General features: G+C 46.0%; 1 protein-coding gene across 2 annotated transcripts; it reads left to right on the top strand.

Annotated features, from left to right (window-relative positions):
* Positions 1 to 9,320: 9,320 nt before the first annotated feature.
* On the top strand, positions 9,321 to 13,359 carry pmp22a (peripheral myelin protein 22a). 2 transcript variants are annotated; one of them, XM_037087566.1, is made up of 5 exons: positions 9,321 to 10,643; positions 11,419 to 11,510; positions 11,664 to 11,757; positions 11,853 to 11,993; positions 12,151 to 13,359. In XM_037087566.1, the coding sequence occupies exons 2-5, from the start codon at positions 11,433 to 11,435 to the stop codon at positions 12,306 to 12,308; spliced, it is 471 nt and encodes a 156-aa protein (XP_036943461.1). In that variant the 5' UTR covers positions 9,321 to 10,643; positions 11,419 to 11,432; the 3' UTR covers positions 12,309 to 13,359. The 2 variants fall into 2 exon arrangements, with proteins under 2 accessions (XP_036943461.1, XP_036943463.1); XM_037087568.1 differs by lacking the exon at positions 9,321 to 10,643 and adding an exon at positions 10,674 to 11,320.
* Positions 13,360 to 17,617: the final 4,258 nt, after the last annotated feature.

The following is a 17,617-nucleotide window of genomic DNA, read 5'->3' as shown; positions in this document are numbered from 1 at the left end:
CCCTCGCTTTTGTCAACACATGTTTCGTACTGTACGTTTAGTTATGTGGAGCCCCAAAGAGACGACGACAGTTGGGTTCTTTGCAGGAGCCCAGATATTTTGGTGGGGTTTTTTTTTTTGTATTTTTGTTTTAACGAGGCTCGGGCTGAACTGTAAGGCTCAGCGGTAACGAGAGCCCAGGTAATTGTTTTGAAAGGGTAGCTTTATAATGGAAAAATATAAAAACAAGTCCTGTTTTCAATTAAGACTTTCCATCCCATCCCCCCCCACACACACACACACACCACTCACTTCAATCCGAGCTGCCATGCTATATTTTCTTCTCTGAGTTCACCCTCGCCTCCAACGTATGGCCGAGACGGGTTTCATGTCATTTTTCCTCTTGCACAAACTCTAAACCTCCTCATAACTCTCCTCCAAACCTCCTTGTATGCATATTTCAGATGTACAGATATTGTTTCCTGCCGCCACACCCAGATTCTTTCTCTTCTGGTCGCGTGAGGGTTGAAATTCCTCGCGTAAAAAGAAAAGAAAAAAAGAGGAACCGAGCAGAACATATGTTTTTGAAATGCTGGTATGGATGGTGGGTGGTGGTAGTGGGGGAGTCATCTGGAATGCATGAAGCATAACAATACATCCCAACATCTCTCATCGCCAGGAAGGACGCTCGGCCCGGGACGGGAGTGGAGAGGGTGGGACCTGCCGTGTCTTAAAATCCAGCTGGAGTCGTACAGGATGAACTGCAGCGCGTAAAGACCGAGCTGCTCCTCCCGAGGCCTCTTTTTATATTTGTGAAATAAACAGTTTTTCGTGGGAGGACACTCTTTAAGTTTGCCCCAGTGATAATCGGCGAGATCTGTGTTTTATGGGCGATTCTGGACGCATCTCTCTTGATAAGCCGCGGCTGCTTCTTTGGTTTCAGGCTCCACGTTCTGAAGATATCATCGCCACAATCAAACGACACGGCCAGAGCTGTGATTCTTCTCTCCTCAGATTTTCCCCCTCTGAGGACGTTTCTGTGGCAACAGGCTTTTTTTTTCTTTCCTGCTTCAGCTCAGTCATGGCGGTTATCACTGTTTGTGGTGACTAACCAATTGTTTTTCTATTGAGTCTCTATCTAATGATGCTTCGTTTCTCATTTTTCCAGAGAACATTTTGTTCTTGGAAGTAAAGAAAACATTTAGCTGTTTGAGGCCTTCATTAACTCGTCAGTATGACTTCATGCAAATCAAGAGAAGGGCAGAACGAGCTGTGACAACGGCTCTTTGAGGCCCAGCTCAGCTAAAAGCATGCAAACATGCTCACACAGCTTACTGCGGTCATGTCTTAGCATTGAGCACGCTAACATTTGCTAATAACCTTGAAAGTGAGGCGAGTCCCCATTATTAGCGCCAGGCTTTGAAGCTAATTTGACATGATGCACGTTGGCACCACAACACTTTTCCCCCGTAAGCTTACATGGGTTAAGAAGTGTCTTTTAGAATCACAATTTGATCCTTTCGGTGCCATAACATTTCAAAAGTAAATGCGTGGTTGCAGAGGGCTAAACCGAAAGTTAGCTACTCAGCTGACTAAAGTCTGGAGAGCACATGCTCGACGGGATGCAGTTGGTGGGAAATCTAGATAATTCTGTACCCTGCGAAGTAAAGTTTCTGTTATGACACAATTTGATCCATTGGGTCCGATGATATTTGGAAAATCTAGAAGAGCTGCAGAATTGAATCATTTCATCCCCCTTCAAGTTAGCCAGGGGCCAGAGGGGAAGTTAGCTGTCAGATATCTGTGGTGTGCACGCTCAGCGGGCCTCACAGTGAAGAAAATCTGAGTATATTTATGCCTCAGAGGTCAAACTTGTTTGGCTTTGAGGGCCACTGAGAGGCTTTTTCATTGCATCCAGATTTTCCTTATTACATCCATGCAATGAGCTGTAACGTTAGTTCACTTAGTTAGCGTCTCTCTGCACCGTGATGAAGCAGAAGAACCAGGTTATTTCCTGCAGCACTGAGCAACTTTCATAGGAATTAACTGAGCCCCGCCTCCAACAGTGTATCCAGATTATTTATAATTGATCCTCAGGAAGAGGACAGAGAGGGCTCGTTCTAAATGAATGAAAACACAAGTGAACAAGTGATTATGGTTCATCATCAGAGGACAATGAATGTCTGCAGAAAAATGTTCACCCTGGACCAAAGTTGTGGAGTCTAAATTAACAAAAACAAATGTATTTATCACGATTAATAATAAATATGAGCAGACAGTGTTTGGGTTGATGGAGGAGTTAGAGCAGGAACACCAAAATATTTGTGCGTTTGTGATTTGTGGCTGCTTTTAAAGTGTGTGTGAATCCTGCTTGTGTGGATTTGTAGCACGTGCTGCTGCATCTCAAGAGTCTGCCAGGATTCATCGGTCCATCCTCACCTCCTCCTTCCCTCCTTCTGCTGAGAGGAGCTGTCAGAGGGCTCGGCTCAGATCTGGGCTGCAGTCCAGACCGATGCCGACGGATGAGCACACACACATTCACACACTCTCTGCTCCAAAGCCGGGCTTTAGGACCCGGCCACAGCTTCCTCTGGCCAGGCCGCGGTGCAGTCACCGAGCTCGCCATCACATATGTATGTGTATCACCACATTCCCCCAAAGGCTAACCAAAGTTTGACCAGCAGCCTTCCTCTCCAAACACAGACAGGAAACCAAAACACCAGGAGTATTATGGATTCCACTATCAAGTTTGGTTTCATGTATCAGCAGCTGCGTGACTCATAGTGTGAGCAGCGAGGCCACGATGCAGACGGGGATAAGACTCGCTCTGCAGCACGCTCGCAGGGACGCTTCAACACCGAAATCACATATGTACATAACACATATCTCCCCTCTTACCTGTCGAGCTGTTTATCCATCTGGATTGTTTTGTTTGAGGAGGTATCAGTCGTAGAGCCGCCTGCCTCCTCTCTGATGTAACCGGACCAGATGGCGCTCGGCTGGTGGGAATCACCCAAAAAAATACATCGGAAAAACTCAACGGCGACGTCTGTTTCCATGAATCACGACCTGGTTAGTCATGATGATCCACACAGGTTGTTGTGAGCGGTTTCACTTGGTTAGCTTAGTTAGCTCGCAACTTGTCCGTGATAAATAGTTCCTACATGAAGCTGCTGGTTACAGATGATCTGATTAATACTGACTCTTTAGCCTCCTTTCTTTCACAAAACACAGCAGCTAGCCCTTTGTTAGCCTGTCCTAAAGCTAATAATCCAGCTCCCCAGCTGGTTTGCATGAACCTTCTGTTGGTCAGCACTTTAAACACTCGGTGTGAAAACCTCCTGACAGCCTCGGGCTTCCAGAGCCGAACTCACCACAGTGCTAATCATGTAAACACATCTGACCTCAGAGAGTAAACAAGCCGAGCGCCCGGTGTTTACACGGGCCGGCGTGACCTTTGACCCCCAGCAGCAGCTCTGCATATCTGCATAACACACGCACGGCTTAGCTAACGCGCTATTAGTCGGTTTAGAATCGGCTCCTTATCCTCCAGGTAGACGATGGTTTCGAAACCTACAAAGCGCTGGCAGCACTTTAGGAAAGAAAACACTCCCTGGCACACACCTTTCTTTACATAAAGCCTGGATTGGCAGCCGGTAAAGGAAGCGCAGCACTGTTAGCTGTCAGAGGAGCGCAGACACTCTGCTCGGAGAAGATAGCACATCAGCAGGAGTTGGGGGAAGCCGCTGGTAACAAACAGGCAGGAGTTATTTTCTTCTCTCGGAGGGGTTGAAGGGGATTTTAGCAGCACATCGTCGACGCAAGTGAATCACGAGACCGTCAGTGTGTCCAACACTTTTTTTTTTATTTGATTGTAATTAAACACAACTAGCGAGCAGCGTGTCGGATGCAGCTCAGATATTTATCCGGAGATTACGGTGGCTGTGAGATCTGTGCAGAGATGCGAGCGAAGGCGCTACAAATTGAATTCTTTCATAGCTTTTATTGCTTCATTCCAAACCCCTGAGGCCACGATCGCTCTCGTTGGAAAGCAACAGTTTGTATGCCGGTCCTGCCTGTTGGGATGTGCGCGCTGATGACATCGACTCCAACAGGAAGCCAGGGGCTAATGATTAGCACATGTTGCAGGATCACTTGGGTGCCACAATCTGGAGTTCGTCACGCCGTATGTCTCTGATTTATTTGGTTGTTGTTTCTTCACAGGGAGGGACGGGCTCGTTTCTGAGCCTCTCTCCCCTCCCGCTGGAACATCTTGGCCCACTTTATCTGCATTTCACTCCCAGCCGACGGAGATCTGCAGCTCGGTCATGGTCCGTTGTTTTTTTTTTCTTTTTTGGAGCTTAGGAGTTTAAAGAGGGGAGAGGTGAGACGGGGCACGCACAGCACAGATGCTCTAATGTGATCCGGCTTTGCACGGGCATGCCTGCATGTTGCTGGTGTTTCCACACACAACAGAGAGATCTCTGGTGACTGTCAACAGTGACCTGCACACGCTGCACAGTACAGACTGAGGGCAGGTCACATTTGAGGTGAATCAATACGCGAGCTTGAGTCTTTTTGTAGTCTGACTCATCGGAGGTAGACTTTGGACACTTGCCGCCTCTTTCAGTCGGCTTTCTCCTCCTGCGTCCGCTAGCTGTGTGTCAGCGATGTCAAAATCCCCGTCTCTACAGGAAACAAAGCGCTCTCCGGTAAATAACAAACCCTGCAGTTTCCAAGGGGAAATCTGGTGCCTGAGCTCTGTATTAACATGAAATGTGTGATCATTTGCATAAATCATTCATGCAAATACTGGAACCCATCCAGCAGATCACCTCATCTGGCAGCTGTGACACGGCTGTGTAAAAACTGTGCGAGCCTTAAAGTTACATCCAATAGAAGTGCTTGTTTTTGTCGCTGACAGGCTGTCGGGTTGTTATTCTCAGTGTCTGGCAGTGTAACAGAAACAGTCCCCGTGCAGACAGACCTGTTACATAATAAGATCTGTTTCGTTACCGGAAACACATCGAGGATAAATCTCCTCCAGATTGTGAAAATCAGCAGTGACTTTGGAAATAAACTCTTGGTTGCAGACTTTAACTTCTCTCCGACTGTAACCGACCTTTCCACCGTCATCTCCCTGCAACAGCTCACATCTCGTGACATTTCAGAGTGAGACAAAGATCTTTGACGGTCGTAGTTGCCCCAAAGGATTCCATCGCAGCTATTGCAGCTGTTGGTTGAGCCGATCTGCTGAACTAATTCCAAAATGTGAGGGTTTAAACCAGCATTCCCCTTTAACAGGTCACATATGTTAATGTCAATATCGCTAGAAGGACCTGAAGGCAACATGTCAAGTGACGTGACCACACCCGACCCGAACACGAACAACATTTAAAGGTTTTGTCTGAACCCAGGTGGAGGATCGCTGCTCTGTCACTGATGGTATGAACTTCATGCTGACCTCGCCTCCCCAAGTGTGAATGTTTATTCAAAACAAGTTCCCCTGACATTTTCCCCCCCTCCGGGCTGTGACTGGTTTAGAGACACACAAACAAGCGAGGGAGTTTTTTGTCTTTTTTCCTCCCCCTGCACCAGAATGATAATGGGTGCAGCCAGACATTTCCCCGGCGCTGGCACAGGGCCGTGGAGATACGCCTGACTGGCCTCTCCGTCTTTCTGAATGCATTTAGTACGTCTGTGCTCCGTGTCAACACGCCGTGCAGCGTCGGTGTTGTTATGTGTGAACACTGTAACGTTGGCCTGGATAAAAAGTGTGAATATCCTTTAGGCGTGGGTCTGGTGGGCTCGCCTCTGCAGCTCCTCCTGCCGTGGGTCTGTGGCGTGTTATCTGATAGTCACTAAGTGGCGAAACACAAACAGTGAGAGCAGCGCCGAGGGGGCCGGGTCGGGGCGGGTCAGGCCCGAGGACGGGGCAGCGCGGGTGGAGAGAGAGCCGTCCTCGTCCTGGGAAGCGGACGGTGCATCTGGGAGAGGAATGTCGCCGTCTCTGGTTTCAAAGTGAGCTGAGTGATGCGTTTGTGAGCAAACAGGCCAAACTTACCCGAGCTGCGAGCTCAGAGGTTTCACAGATGTGATGAGACACAGATGACCAGCGAGATGACCTTTGTTTTCTCTGTGCACAGGCATCATCAGCTCCTCCTGATCACATCTGAGCAGACTGACTTCAGGGATTTAGTGGTTCCTCTTGTTCTGGCAGAGGCTTCCATAGGTGAAGGAGTACTGAGGCGTTGCACCATTCCTCCATATCCCCGAGAGTGAAATAGGCCGGTCCAGCTGTCCCGCTAACACGTCCCCTCTGGCGGCTAAGCCAGGGTCAAGTCCAAAACTGCCTAATTCCTGATTGTCTCACTCTTCCCTGCAGCCTCGCGTTTGCTATTGGAGCGATCCAAACGCCTCATCTGGCCACTCCTGCAGGTGGAGCCCATGCAGCACTTTGTACCCGGGCCTGAACTGAGGCTGACTCATTGTGTCATGAAGTGGAGGACGGTTCCAGTAAAACGCCCCGACTGTAACACAAGCCTCCGCTTGACTTCTGATGAGATATGAGATAAAAACACAGAGCTGACGTCAGCTGCTGCAGCGACTGGCAGAAAGAAAAGTGAAAGTGAGCGCTCACCTTGCCTTCGACACTGAAGTCCAACCCAGACATACAGATTCTGATTCAGATTTGAGTTTTAATGCCACGTAACAAACTCAACATATTATTATTGTGAGAAAGAAGAATCGGAGGATTCATCATGCAGATGTTTTGGGCCACAGTGTTTCACAGTCTGTACTTTCATTAAATGGTAGTAAACAGCTGTGACGCCTCTGTGGTTTAATTTCAGATCAGCTGTTTTGCTCGAGGTCCTGCAGCACAAATCTGTGAAGTTCATTTCAGGGAACAGAACAAAAAAAAAAAACTTTGGTTATTCAGCTTTTCCACACGACAGGCTTTCTAAGAAGCTGCTCACCTGTGTCGCTGTGGATCCTCCGGTGAATCAGGGTGTGTCGGTGTCAGATTTCAGCCGCGGCCCTCGACACAATAGCCCGCGACTTTAGTTACGGGCGCTGAGAGCTGCTCCGGCCTGTTTGCTTTTGTAATCCTTCACTTTCAAAGGAAGACGAGCTGTGTGTTTTCATCTAATGGGGGCAAAAAAAAAAAAAAGGCTTTGGATGGTTTCCAGCGCTATCAGCCGCAGAGAGGCAGATCATAACTCTGCAGGGTTACGCTCGAGCTATCGCCAACAGCGCAGAGTAATCAGTCAGAGAGGCTGGTGCTAATAACTGTGTGGGGTGAAGTGTGAGGAGCCCCATCGCATATCTTTCAAAAAAAACATCCTCGCAGTGATGGTGTGTGTGTGTGTGTGTGTGTGTGTGTGTCACGCCAAATTAATTACCACAAAACTTCAAATAATATCTGTATGAAGAAGTCATTAAAAATGCAATATGTGGATGCTTTCTGTTAAACTTATTAAACATCCAGCCGCTGTGTTAAAAGGACGGCGGGGCGATCTCACTGCGTATTAAATGAAAGTTAATAAAAGTTGTAATGAGGGAAGGGAAGGGAAGGGAAGGGAAGGGAAGGGTGGGGCAGCGAGGCTTCATCTGCTGAGGAATGTATCACAGACGCTGCTTTATGAGAGTTTACAGCAACAACAGCAGCGTTTTAATATGAAGCTATCTTTATTATTCTTCTTTAAATGCTTTAGTGAAGTAGAACCGGCCCAACTGTCAACAGAACTGTTGGCAACGTGTTGAAACTTCATCTGACTTCATGTCGCAGCTTTATTTTGCTAAGTTGTCTTGTGACAGCTCTGTTTACGGTTCTGGTTTGGGTTCAGGCACAAAACGGCGCTCGGTTCGGGTTTCGGAGCTGGAAATGGTTCCGATGCCTCATCAGAATATCTGTTTATTTGTTTGCCACTCGCACATCTGGAAAGTATCACCACCATCTTGTCAAGAATATCCAGTTTTGTTGCCACTAACGCCAGAAAAAAAAAAAACATCCCGATGTTTCATCAGAAAGTCTCCCAGCAGTTTTGCCGCTAACTTGCTAGAAATGGACGATCAGTGTCCCCGTGGCTGCCACCAACACGACTTGAAAAAATGTCCTGACATCTCGTCACAGATATACAACTCAGCCGCCGCCATCACAGCCGTGAAACGTCCTGACATCTCGTCAGGCTCTGATACAGCTGGAAAATGTCCGGACGTCTTGTTAAAACGAGTCGATCCGTCATCACGGACAACATCTGCTAATAAACGTCCTGCCGTCTCATTAAAAACATCAAGTGGTTTTATCGCTTACACATGTTGTGACGCAGTGACAAGCGCGAGACAGCTGGCAAACCAGAGACCACCGTTCAATACTGCGTCCCCTTCGCCTCCTGCCATGAAAGTAATGTGAAGATGACGTCATTTATTGTACGGCCGGGTCAGGTTTGACTTCCTCACCCCTGCTGCTGCTGCAGCTTGGCACCGGCCTCCTCCGCCTGAACCGCTGCACCAATTACATCTTCATAAACAGCAGCGGGGTCCAGCTTAGCGGTCAGCTGATCCGTCAAAGAGCCTTCTCTCTGTCTCTGCCGGGACTCCTGCCTCACCCCGGCATCCCACGGCGGGCCGGGCAGCGGCCCACAGTCCCTCCTCCTCCTCCTCCTCCTCCTCCTCCTCCTCGCCTGTTTACAAACACAGACCACAGGAATCCACCTGAAGAGCCAAAAACTGCACAGGAGATGGAGGCAGGGAGGGGAGGCGTTCTCCGCCTGCAGCAGCTGATCACAGTCACGTTCTGCTGCCTCTTTGTCGCCGTTGTTGTTGTTGTTGTTGCTGTTGTTCGTGTTTCTGGTTTACACTCGTGTCACTCGTGGGGAAATGGCCCGAGACGACAGAGTAAATGAGGGATGCAGAGCCACGTGGGCTGCGGTTCCGGGTGGAGGGGGAATCGTCGTCGCTCATATTCCCGGATCATGGCGTACGTGGAGATCCGGACCGTTACATCAATTTAGAGTGACCGTAACATCGCGCTGTGGTAACTCCCTTTGGCACCGGACAAACTCTCCCTCATGTCTACAGCAAACACACACACACACTCTCACACACATGGAGGCATTCTGGGCATACCACGGGGCCTCCAGAGGGCTGTTCACACACACACACACACACACACACACACACACACACACACACTATCCTGATAGAGAACTGATGGATGTGTGTGTTGCATGAAGCTCAATGTGCACCTTTACGTTCCGTTAGTCAGCGGGGGTCAACACAAACACCTTTACTGACCCTGAGAGGTAAATATAGTGATGTGACGGTTGCTTCCTCTCAAATAGAGGACACACAAATAAACATGTGCATTATACTATAATATATTTCAGCTATAAAAAGAGCAAATAGAAATAAATACAAACAGAAATACTGATATAGTGTGAAGATGTGGGGCTCACGTGTGGCCCTCCAGATGTTTCTAGTGACCAAAATAAAAAATATCTGTGTATGAATTCTCTTTATTGTTTGGGAATAATTATCCTTAGACGTGTAGGATCCTAAAATATTATTATAGAGTCACAGTTTGGGCAGGAAGTTGGTCAAATAAAGGGATCCTGAACTATATTGTACTATTCTACAACACGACGCGACACGATACGATCATTACAATGCGATACGATGCGGGACGAAGTGATACGATACGTTGCGATGTGATATAGTACCGTACACGACAATACAATACAATCAACACAATACAATCGACACGATATCATCGATACGTCTCCAACAACGATCAAAAATTGGGCTCTTCTGGTGTAGATAATATTGAATATTGAAAAACGTACGGTAGTAATTGAAGCTCACAGTAAAGATTAGACAGAACATGTGACATATATGTACATTTATGTCCAAGACGAAGAGAACCAATAAAGTAGAAAATGTTTTTGTTCTTGCTGTTTTTCTAAAATATACACATTTATCATTTGTACTTATTAACTGTTAATTTGTTCTGTCTCAATTTCCCTGTTGTGGAACTAATAAAAAATTATCATAATGACGATTATTATCTCAGCTGACATTTGTAGGATTTCGAGGTGTGGTTTAAAGAGATAAACAGATAAAAACACACACCACACAGTGAAGGAAGGCTGAGGAAATAAAGACATCTGTGTTATAAAACATGTGAATCATGTGACAGAGTCTCGGAGACTCAACCAGTCCTCACTGGACTCCAACCTGTTGGTGTCATCTTGGCGTGTCGGTGGTTTTTTTCTGGAGGTCACATTTCTTTAAACAATAGCGCACACTCTTTACAACCATGTGGCCTCTGGTACAATCCAGATGAGAGGTTAGCACAGCGAGGAGGAGACAGACATAAAAAAAAAAAAAAAAAAGGAGGGAAAAGAGAGAGAGAGCTGGATCGGGCCTCTGGTGACGTGCGGGGCCTGCAGGGCGGTGTTCTCAGGCGGAGACAGAGGCGGACTGGGGTGTGTGAGCCACATCTGGAATAGTAGCTGCACGGAGAGAGAGTCGAGAGGAGCACAAGAAGAAGAAGAAGAAGAAGAAGAAGTAGAAGAAGTCTTTCCCAGCTCTTCCAGCAGCACTCCCTCCTCACGGACTCCAGCTCTTCCCCGCTTTTCACCTCCTGCGTTTTTCTTTTCTCAGTAAGTTGGACTGAACGCGTCGGAGCGGTTTTTTTTTTTTTCTTCTTCTTCTTCTTCTTCTTCTTTCTTTCAGGAGCTTCTGGACTTTGGATTAACTCGTGTTCATTAAGTCTCATGCGTCGCTGCTTTTAAATGACCGTCTCCCTCCTTGTTTCACCGCTTCAGATTTCACATTTCCCTCTTTTTTAAATTCTGGCTCTTTAGAATAAACACGCGGCGGCTGAGCGCGGCTGGGTGCGCACGCATGGCGCATGAGAGGGGTTTTTTGCGCAGATGTCTCCAGTTTGTTTTTCCAGCAGCATGCATTGATTAGTCTGCCTTTTCCTCTCTTTCTCTCTACTATCGACCTCCTGCCAAGCTTCTCTCCTTTACTTTTTTTTTCGCCTTCTATGCAAACACGCTTTCCTTGAAATTAACGAGGCGTAATTAAATCGTTAAAGGCTCGTAAATGGATCAAAAGTTCATGGAATCAATGTCCGCGCTTTAAAAAGTTGGACGTTTTGGGGTTTTTTGTGTGTGTGTGCCCCACCGGGAAGAAATTAAAGTTTCTGTCTTTCTTTTCTTTCTCTCCTTCCTTCTTTTCTCTCTCTACGTTTGTAAGAGGATACTTTCACATTGAGGTAAACATTGCGGTCGGGTGCAAGAAAGTAAAGGAAATAGCGCCATCTAGCGTCCGGGTGCGGTAACATCCAGCTCCACGCCTCAGAGGGAGACTGTTCCTGGCTCATGTGGGTTGATTTTTTTTAAAAACATGTTATATTTTGTCTTCTTCTAGATCTACTTGAAAAAATGCTGCTCATCCTGCTCGGCGTGCTCGTGCTGCACCTCATCATCCTCATCCTGCTCATCGTGTCCACGGCGGCGAGCGTAAGTCACTCTGCAGCCTGTAGACTGCAGATTTCTGCACAAACAGGAAGTGATGATAACTGTGGTGGGTCGTTGGGTTGTTGAGCCCTCAGCTCAGACTCGCAGGACGCTGCTGTGTGTGTTTAAATCGTCTCTGTGTTGTTGTGTTTCCAGGCGTGGACTGTAGGTGGGGACAGCAGCACAGATCTATGGTACAAATGCATGACGACTAACGGAGGCTACCACTGCAGGCCGGCCAGCAACGAAGGTTTGTCAGCATCCCCGAGAAGAACGAAGATGAAGTGATGTGTTTTGTTAAACTCTCCGTTAAACTCTCCGTCTCCCCCCGTGTGTTCTCTGCAGACTGGATCCAGGCGGTTCAGGCCCTCATGATCCTCTCCATCCTCTTCTGCTTCTTCTCCCTCATCGCCTTCCTCTACCAGCTCTTCCGGCTGGTCAAGGGCGGACGCTTCTTCTTCACGGCCATCTTCCAGATCTTGGCGAGTGAGTATGACCTCATCACGCGCTGACGGATGAGGGGCCCACACCCCTGAGCGGAGGTTTTCGGGTGGAGTCATGAGATCATAATCGGGTTCAGATCCTACCTCACACCTCCCTCCCCCCCCCTCGCCTCTTGTTTTTTCTCTTCTTCTCTCACTAGGTGTGTTCGTGATGTGCGCCGCCATCATCTACACCGTGATGAGTCCGGATGACGGATCCGGGGCGCAGTTCGGCTACGCCTACGTGCTGGCCTGGGTGGCGTTCCCTCTCTGTCTCGTCAGCGGCCTCATTTATATCGTCCTGAGGAAGAAGGAATGAGAGCCGGAGCGGTGGAGGGAGGAGAGAGAAGGAGGAAGAGGAGGAGGAGGGGAAGCGAAGGAGACCCCTGACAACAACATCGCACTGTGCCTACTGCCCACAGACCAAAGACTGACATCCCGACTACACAACAAAAGCTCACGTGTCACCAACGACTGTAAACACTAGACGGAGACGTTTATCACCGGCCGGGGAAATCGTTTTTAAAGCTGTATAACCGGCGGCACGTTCACGTTTCCCATCACACCTGTTCGCGTCGCTGCACCTGTCTTGTTTTCCCCCCGCGGTGACGTCACAACGTGTTTAGAAGCGCGTTGGTGGCGCGTCGACTTTTGTTGCAACGCTGGCGTCCCGACTTCCAACACGAAACACCCACCAGAGACGAGTAGAATCCTGCCTCGCCCTCAGTACAAAGATGTACATAGTGTCTGTGGTTTTTAGACATATTTATAACATTTTTACATACATTGTGTACATAGTGTCGTCGAGTTAACATTGTCATGCTCCATTTTTTTTTTTTTTTTTTTTTTTTTTTAAACGTGACAGAGCTCGTGTCTCTCACAAATCATGCAGCTGTGCCAAAGAGATGTCGCTTCGACCGGCAGAGTATCAAGCTTCCATTTCTAAATGTCGTCCTTGATTTTTTTTGTTTGTTTGTTTGTTTGTTTGTTTGTTTGGATGAGCGTCGATGCTTCGACCCGCGTGCCGTACTCAGAACGTCTCCGTTCTTCTTGAAGGAAATGAGAACATCCTCAGAAACTAAAAATAATAACAGTAATAGTGTTAATAATAAACTCATGAAGTTGTTTTTTGGTTTGTTTTCTGAATTATCTTTTTGTACTTGATATGCCAAATAAAATGTTTTGGGTTTTTTTTTTGTTTTTTTTTTTGCATTTTGTAATCTAGTCTTGAAAAATGGTGCTTTTTTAAAAAATCATCTATTCTTGAATTGTAAACTTTGTGTTGCAGTGTCGTTCGTCTGCTTTGTACAAACCTACGTTTGCATTTTTGTCAGTATTCTTCTAAATAAACACTTTGAAATTTACTCCAATTCTTCTGATAACTATGTTATTGATGAGTATAGCAGGATATTTAAGTGCCTGGTATTATGGGATGACAGAGGCACTGATGGAAGCTCTATATAAGTATAATTTTGGATATTTGTACTTCATTTTTCTGCTACTTTACTCTTGTACTTCACCACATTCTGAGGCAGCTTACTGCACCTTTTACTCCACTACATTTATTTGATGATTTTAGTCACCAGTTACTTTGCAGATTACTTTTTTGCACAGTCATCACAAAACTGCAGCGATATAATGCAACTAAGCACATCTACTAAAGTACAATGTCAGATATTTGTAATTAACTTGAGTATTTCCGCTGTCTGCTACTTTGTGCTTCCACTCCACAACTTTGGACGTTTTACTCCACATTTGTTTGATATCTTTAGTTACTAGTTACTTTCTAGATTACATGCAAAGTTTTTGACTGAATTTACTTTATTGGTAATCAGATTTTTAAACCAAATTATTCTGATAATCAGAAAAATGTTGTATCCACTATATGTATAATTCATTTGTACTTTTGTATCAGATACTTCAAGACGTTTGACTTTCACCAAAGTAACGTTTTAACCTGATATCTCGACTTTTACTCAAGTATTACATTTGCTTACTTGTCACAACAGTGTAGTAATGTAATATAACTAAGTACATTTATTCGAGCAATTTTACGTACTTGTACTGTACTTAACACACATTTGGAGGAAAAATATTGTATTTTTTACTCCACTACATTCATTTTGATAACCTCAGTCACTGGTTACTTTGCAGATTACATGCTGCATCAAAGCCACATTATTACTATTACATTTTTAAATGTGTTTATTTCATCAAAAAATGTCTGTTGTCATGAAAATGTTATATTTCTGATCTCTTAGACGTGGTCAGTCGACCTTTAGCAAACAGAGCAGGTAAAGGTAAATATATCTTTACTTGTACTTTGACATTTGACTGTGTAACTTACGGGATCTTTTAACAACAAATCTTCTGTCACACACAGTTTCTTCTTGTAGTAGCTGAGCTGAACCACTTGGTGGAGCTGTGACCCACAAAACAGTCCCGGTTCTGACCTCTGGTTCACCTGAGGGACTCGTGTGTGTGTGTGAAACACCCACAGAACCCTGGGAATCATCACTCTGATGAAATGTTGAACAACCGTTTTAAGCTGGATAAATTCAGTGTGAACACAGAAAGGCGTCTCTGAACAAACTCCAATGATCCAGAACAACATAAGCTTTTAAAATGTGACTGTTCAGCTTCTAATTCAAATGATTTCTCAGCAAAACTGCAGATCAAATAGATTTCCGCGTGACTTTAATCCGCACGGTTATTTATTCCTCAGCATCCAGACTGTGGAGAGACAAACATTCGGAGTACACACAGCTCCATCTGGCTGCCGTTTGAGGACGCACTCGTCAGCTGCTGGAAACTTGGCACCGACTTCAGCATCAGTCAGAGAATAAAGTGAAATGTGGTGCAAGGAAAAAAAAAAGTGCCTGGACAGCATCTCTGTGAGGAAAATTAAATCACATTTCCACAAAATGTTGAGTTTGGATGATCGGCAGCTGCACAGGAATGTGATCTTTGTTTGGGCCAAACAAGGTTCCCCGACAGATTCTCCATCGCTCGTTTATCACGTTTAACCTCCAGATACAGTGACACTCAGAGTGCAAACAGTAACAGTTCTCATTATGTTACTAGACTGTGATTAATTATTGATGCATTAATGTGTTTGCATCAGTAATAATGCAGCTGCTAAAGGTGGAGCTGATTTTAAACTTCTTATAAAATAGTGTAATACATCAAAATATATCAAGAGTTACATTTTGTAGTAATACTCTAAAGTTATTAGCAAAGTTACAACTAAATAAAGCTGTAAAATACATTTAATGTAGTCAAAGTAGAATATTTAACTCCACAGTGCTCTTAAATATGAGCATGAAGCTGCTTAAAAGTGGGACTATTTGAGTAAAGAGCCTCAGAATTGATTTGAACTCATCCTGCTTGTGTCTCCACTAGGAGGCGACTGCAACACACTCCTCTCTCTCTCTTCTCCTCTCAAGTGTTGCTAAGTTTGACAGAGGCGTTGCAGCTCAGAGTGATGTAGTGTAACACACTCTGGAGGAGAAACGTCCTCCTGCTGTTTAAAGCTCACTACACTGTGGTAACATGACACTAATCTCCTCTCCTTCTCCCCTCTGAAGTCGGCACCACCGTGGATTATTGAAATGAGATTCTGCCTTTGATCAGAAGCAGTTTATAGATCGTCTTATACTCGACATCAGAAACAAAGTTTACGGCTTCCAGCTCTTCAGCTACTTCATTTTGCGAGAAGCGACGTTTCTTCTTAAGAGGCCCGAAATAATGCAAGCTCGACTGGATGAATCGATCGAGCTCGCCCTCCTTTTTGACTTAAACATGCTTGGAAACATATTATAATATAGATCACAACCCAATCCACTATACGCCTTAAATTCTTAAAATAAGAATTTGATAATAATCAAACTGATTATCCACAAGTTTCCCAGGGAAGTGAGCTGGGTGAAATAATAACTGAGCCACTTTCAAAGCTTTAGCAGCATTTGCTAAGCGTGCTAAGCAATAAGAATAATCAGTAAGTTAATGAATTTAACACTCAAAGAACGAGGATTTAGCGTCCTGTTACTGTGGAAAACAGTTGTTCAAACCCATATTTAGGGTAAGTAAGTTATCACGGGGCGTGGAATAGGGTGGATAGCTGTAGCTGCTGTTAGCTAGTTAGCTCAGTTAGCAGTGCAGCTAGCGGTACTGGACTGGGGGGGGATTTGGGAGCTAGCTGGTTAGCAGGCTAACATCACTGACTGCCTGGTGTCACATCCTGTTTATCATTTTGTTGTTTTTTTTGAATTTCTACTAATTCCCTACATACTGCAGCTTTAACACGTGTGTAGAGAGGATCTGTAAATGTAGAACTGTTGTTCTGTGTGTTTCACGTCACTTCTGCATGATACGAATCAGAGCGTCTTCAGACTCACAGAGAACACCGGCAGCAGCCATGACGGGTAAACAACAACCTTTTTTTAGCTGCCAGACGGCGCAGTGCAATTAACATTAGTTCACATGCTACCCAGCGCCATCTGTGCACACGGTTGTATGACCGCCTGCGGTACGCCGTGCAGGCAAACAGGATTCACCACAAACACACAAACACACACACACACACAAACCTGTGTCGTATCCTGCACAACCTGTGCTGCATCTCATCTAATAAGTCGTTACAGCTGCTGAGCGAGCAGGCAGAGAATTAAAGTCTCGTCCTCGGGTTTGTCAGCTAACAGACCTTCTCCTAAGTTCATCAGTCGAGACACAAAAGAGAGGCTAGTTAATGCTGCTCCGGTAAAAGTCCCTGGGCGTACAGATAACATATTGGGGATGTCAAGAAAACTCTGGAGGCCTATAATGGCCTCACAGCTCCATTTCAAACGTGGTTAACCTTAAGGGTTATTTATCACTGGGAAGGTCACCGGGGGGCACTTAGTATTTACTGCAGGACATGCAGGATGGGGGAGAGGGGATAGAGAGGAAGCCACCCTCATAACCGTCCACCGGGTACTTACTTTGGTGGCTGTCTGCTCACATCAACACTGTTTCACTGCTTGATAAAGACCAGAGGATTTCACTGACGCTCCGAGGGGTTAAACTGCTGCAAAACAACAGACAAGGACATTTACATGTCAGCATCTAAGTGCCTTCTCCGTATCCCAGGAACACATCAGGATCATTTCCATAAGTCTACGGTTGGGAATTTCTCCTGTGAGGCAGTAATGGTCGTGAAGGAGCACATACAATGGGCTGCAGCCAGCTGATGGCTCCCTGAATGGGACCTATGAGGACTTCAGAGGAGTCCGCAGCCCTCCTCTCTTCTCTCTTTTTTAGATTTGTTGCCTTTTTATCCGGGGTGTCTGTCTCCCGGAACAAACCCCGGAGCCTTCAGATGTTGCTAAACGATGGAAAAAAACGGGCAACCCCAGTTTATTCAAGGCTGATTTCATCACGCCCATAAATCTGTGAGAAATCAAAGCCCATCTTACGCCCGCCCCTCTCCTCTCCCTTTGTCTTGCTAATATGCATTAGAGTGCGGCTGGCTGCTCACTTTGACGGCGGGCCGGACAGGATCTGGGCAAAGTTGCAAATGTGGAACCTGGAGGCACCTTTGACCCTCGACCCCTGCAGTTAAATCTAGCCGCTAGAGTCCACCTCGGACCC

The sequence above is a fragment of the Acanthopagrus latus genome, chromosome 23, assembly GCF_904848185.1.
Source record: "Acanthopagrus latus isolate v.2019 chromosome 23, fAcaLat1.1, whole genome shotgun sequence".
NCBI classification, from domain to species: Eukaryota; Metazoa; Chordata; class Actinopteri; order Spariformes; family Sparidae; genus Acanthopagrus; species Acanthopagrus latus.
Note: the sequence above shows the minus strand (reverse complement) of the source record. Positions and strands in the feature narration are given on the sequence as shown.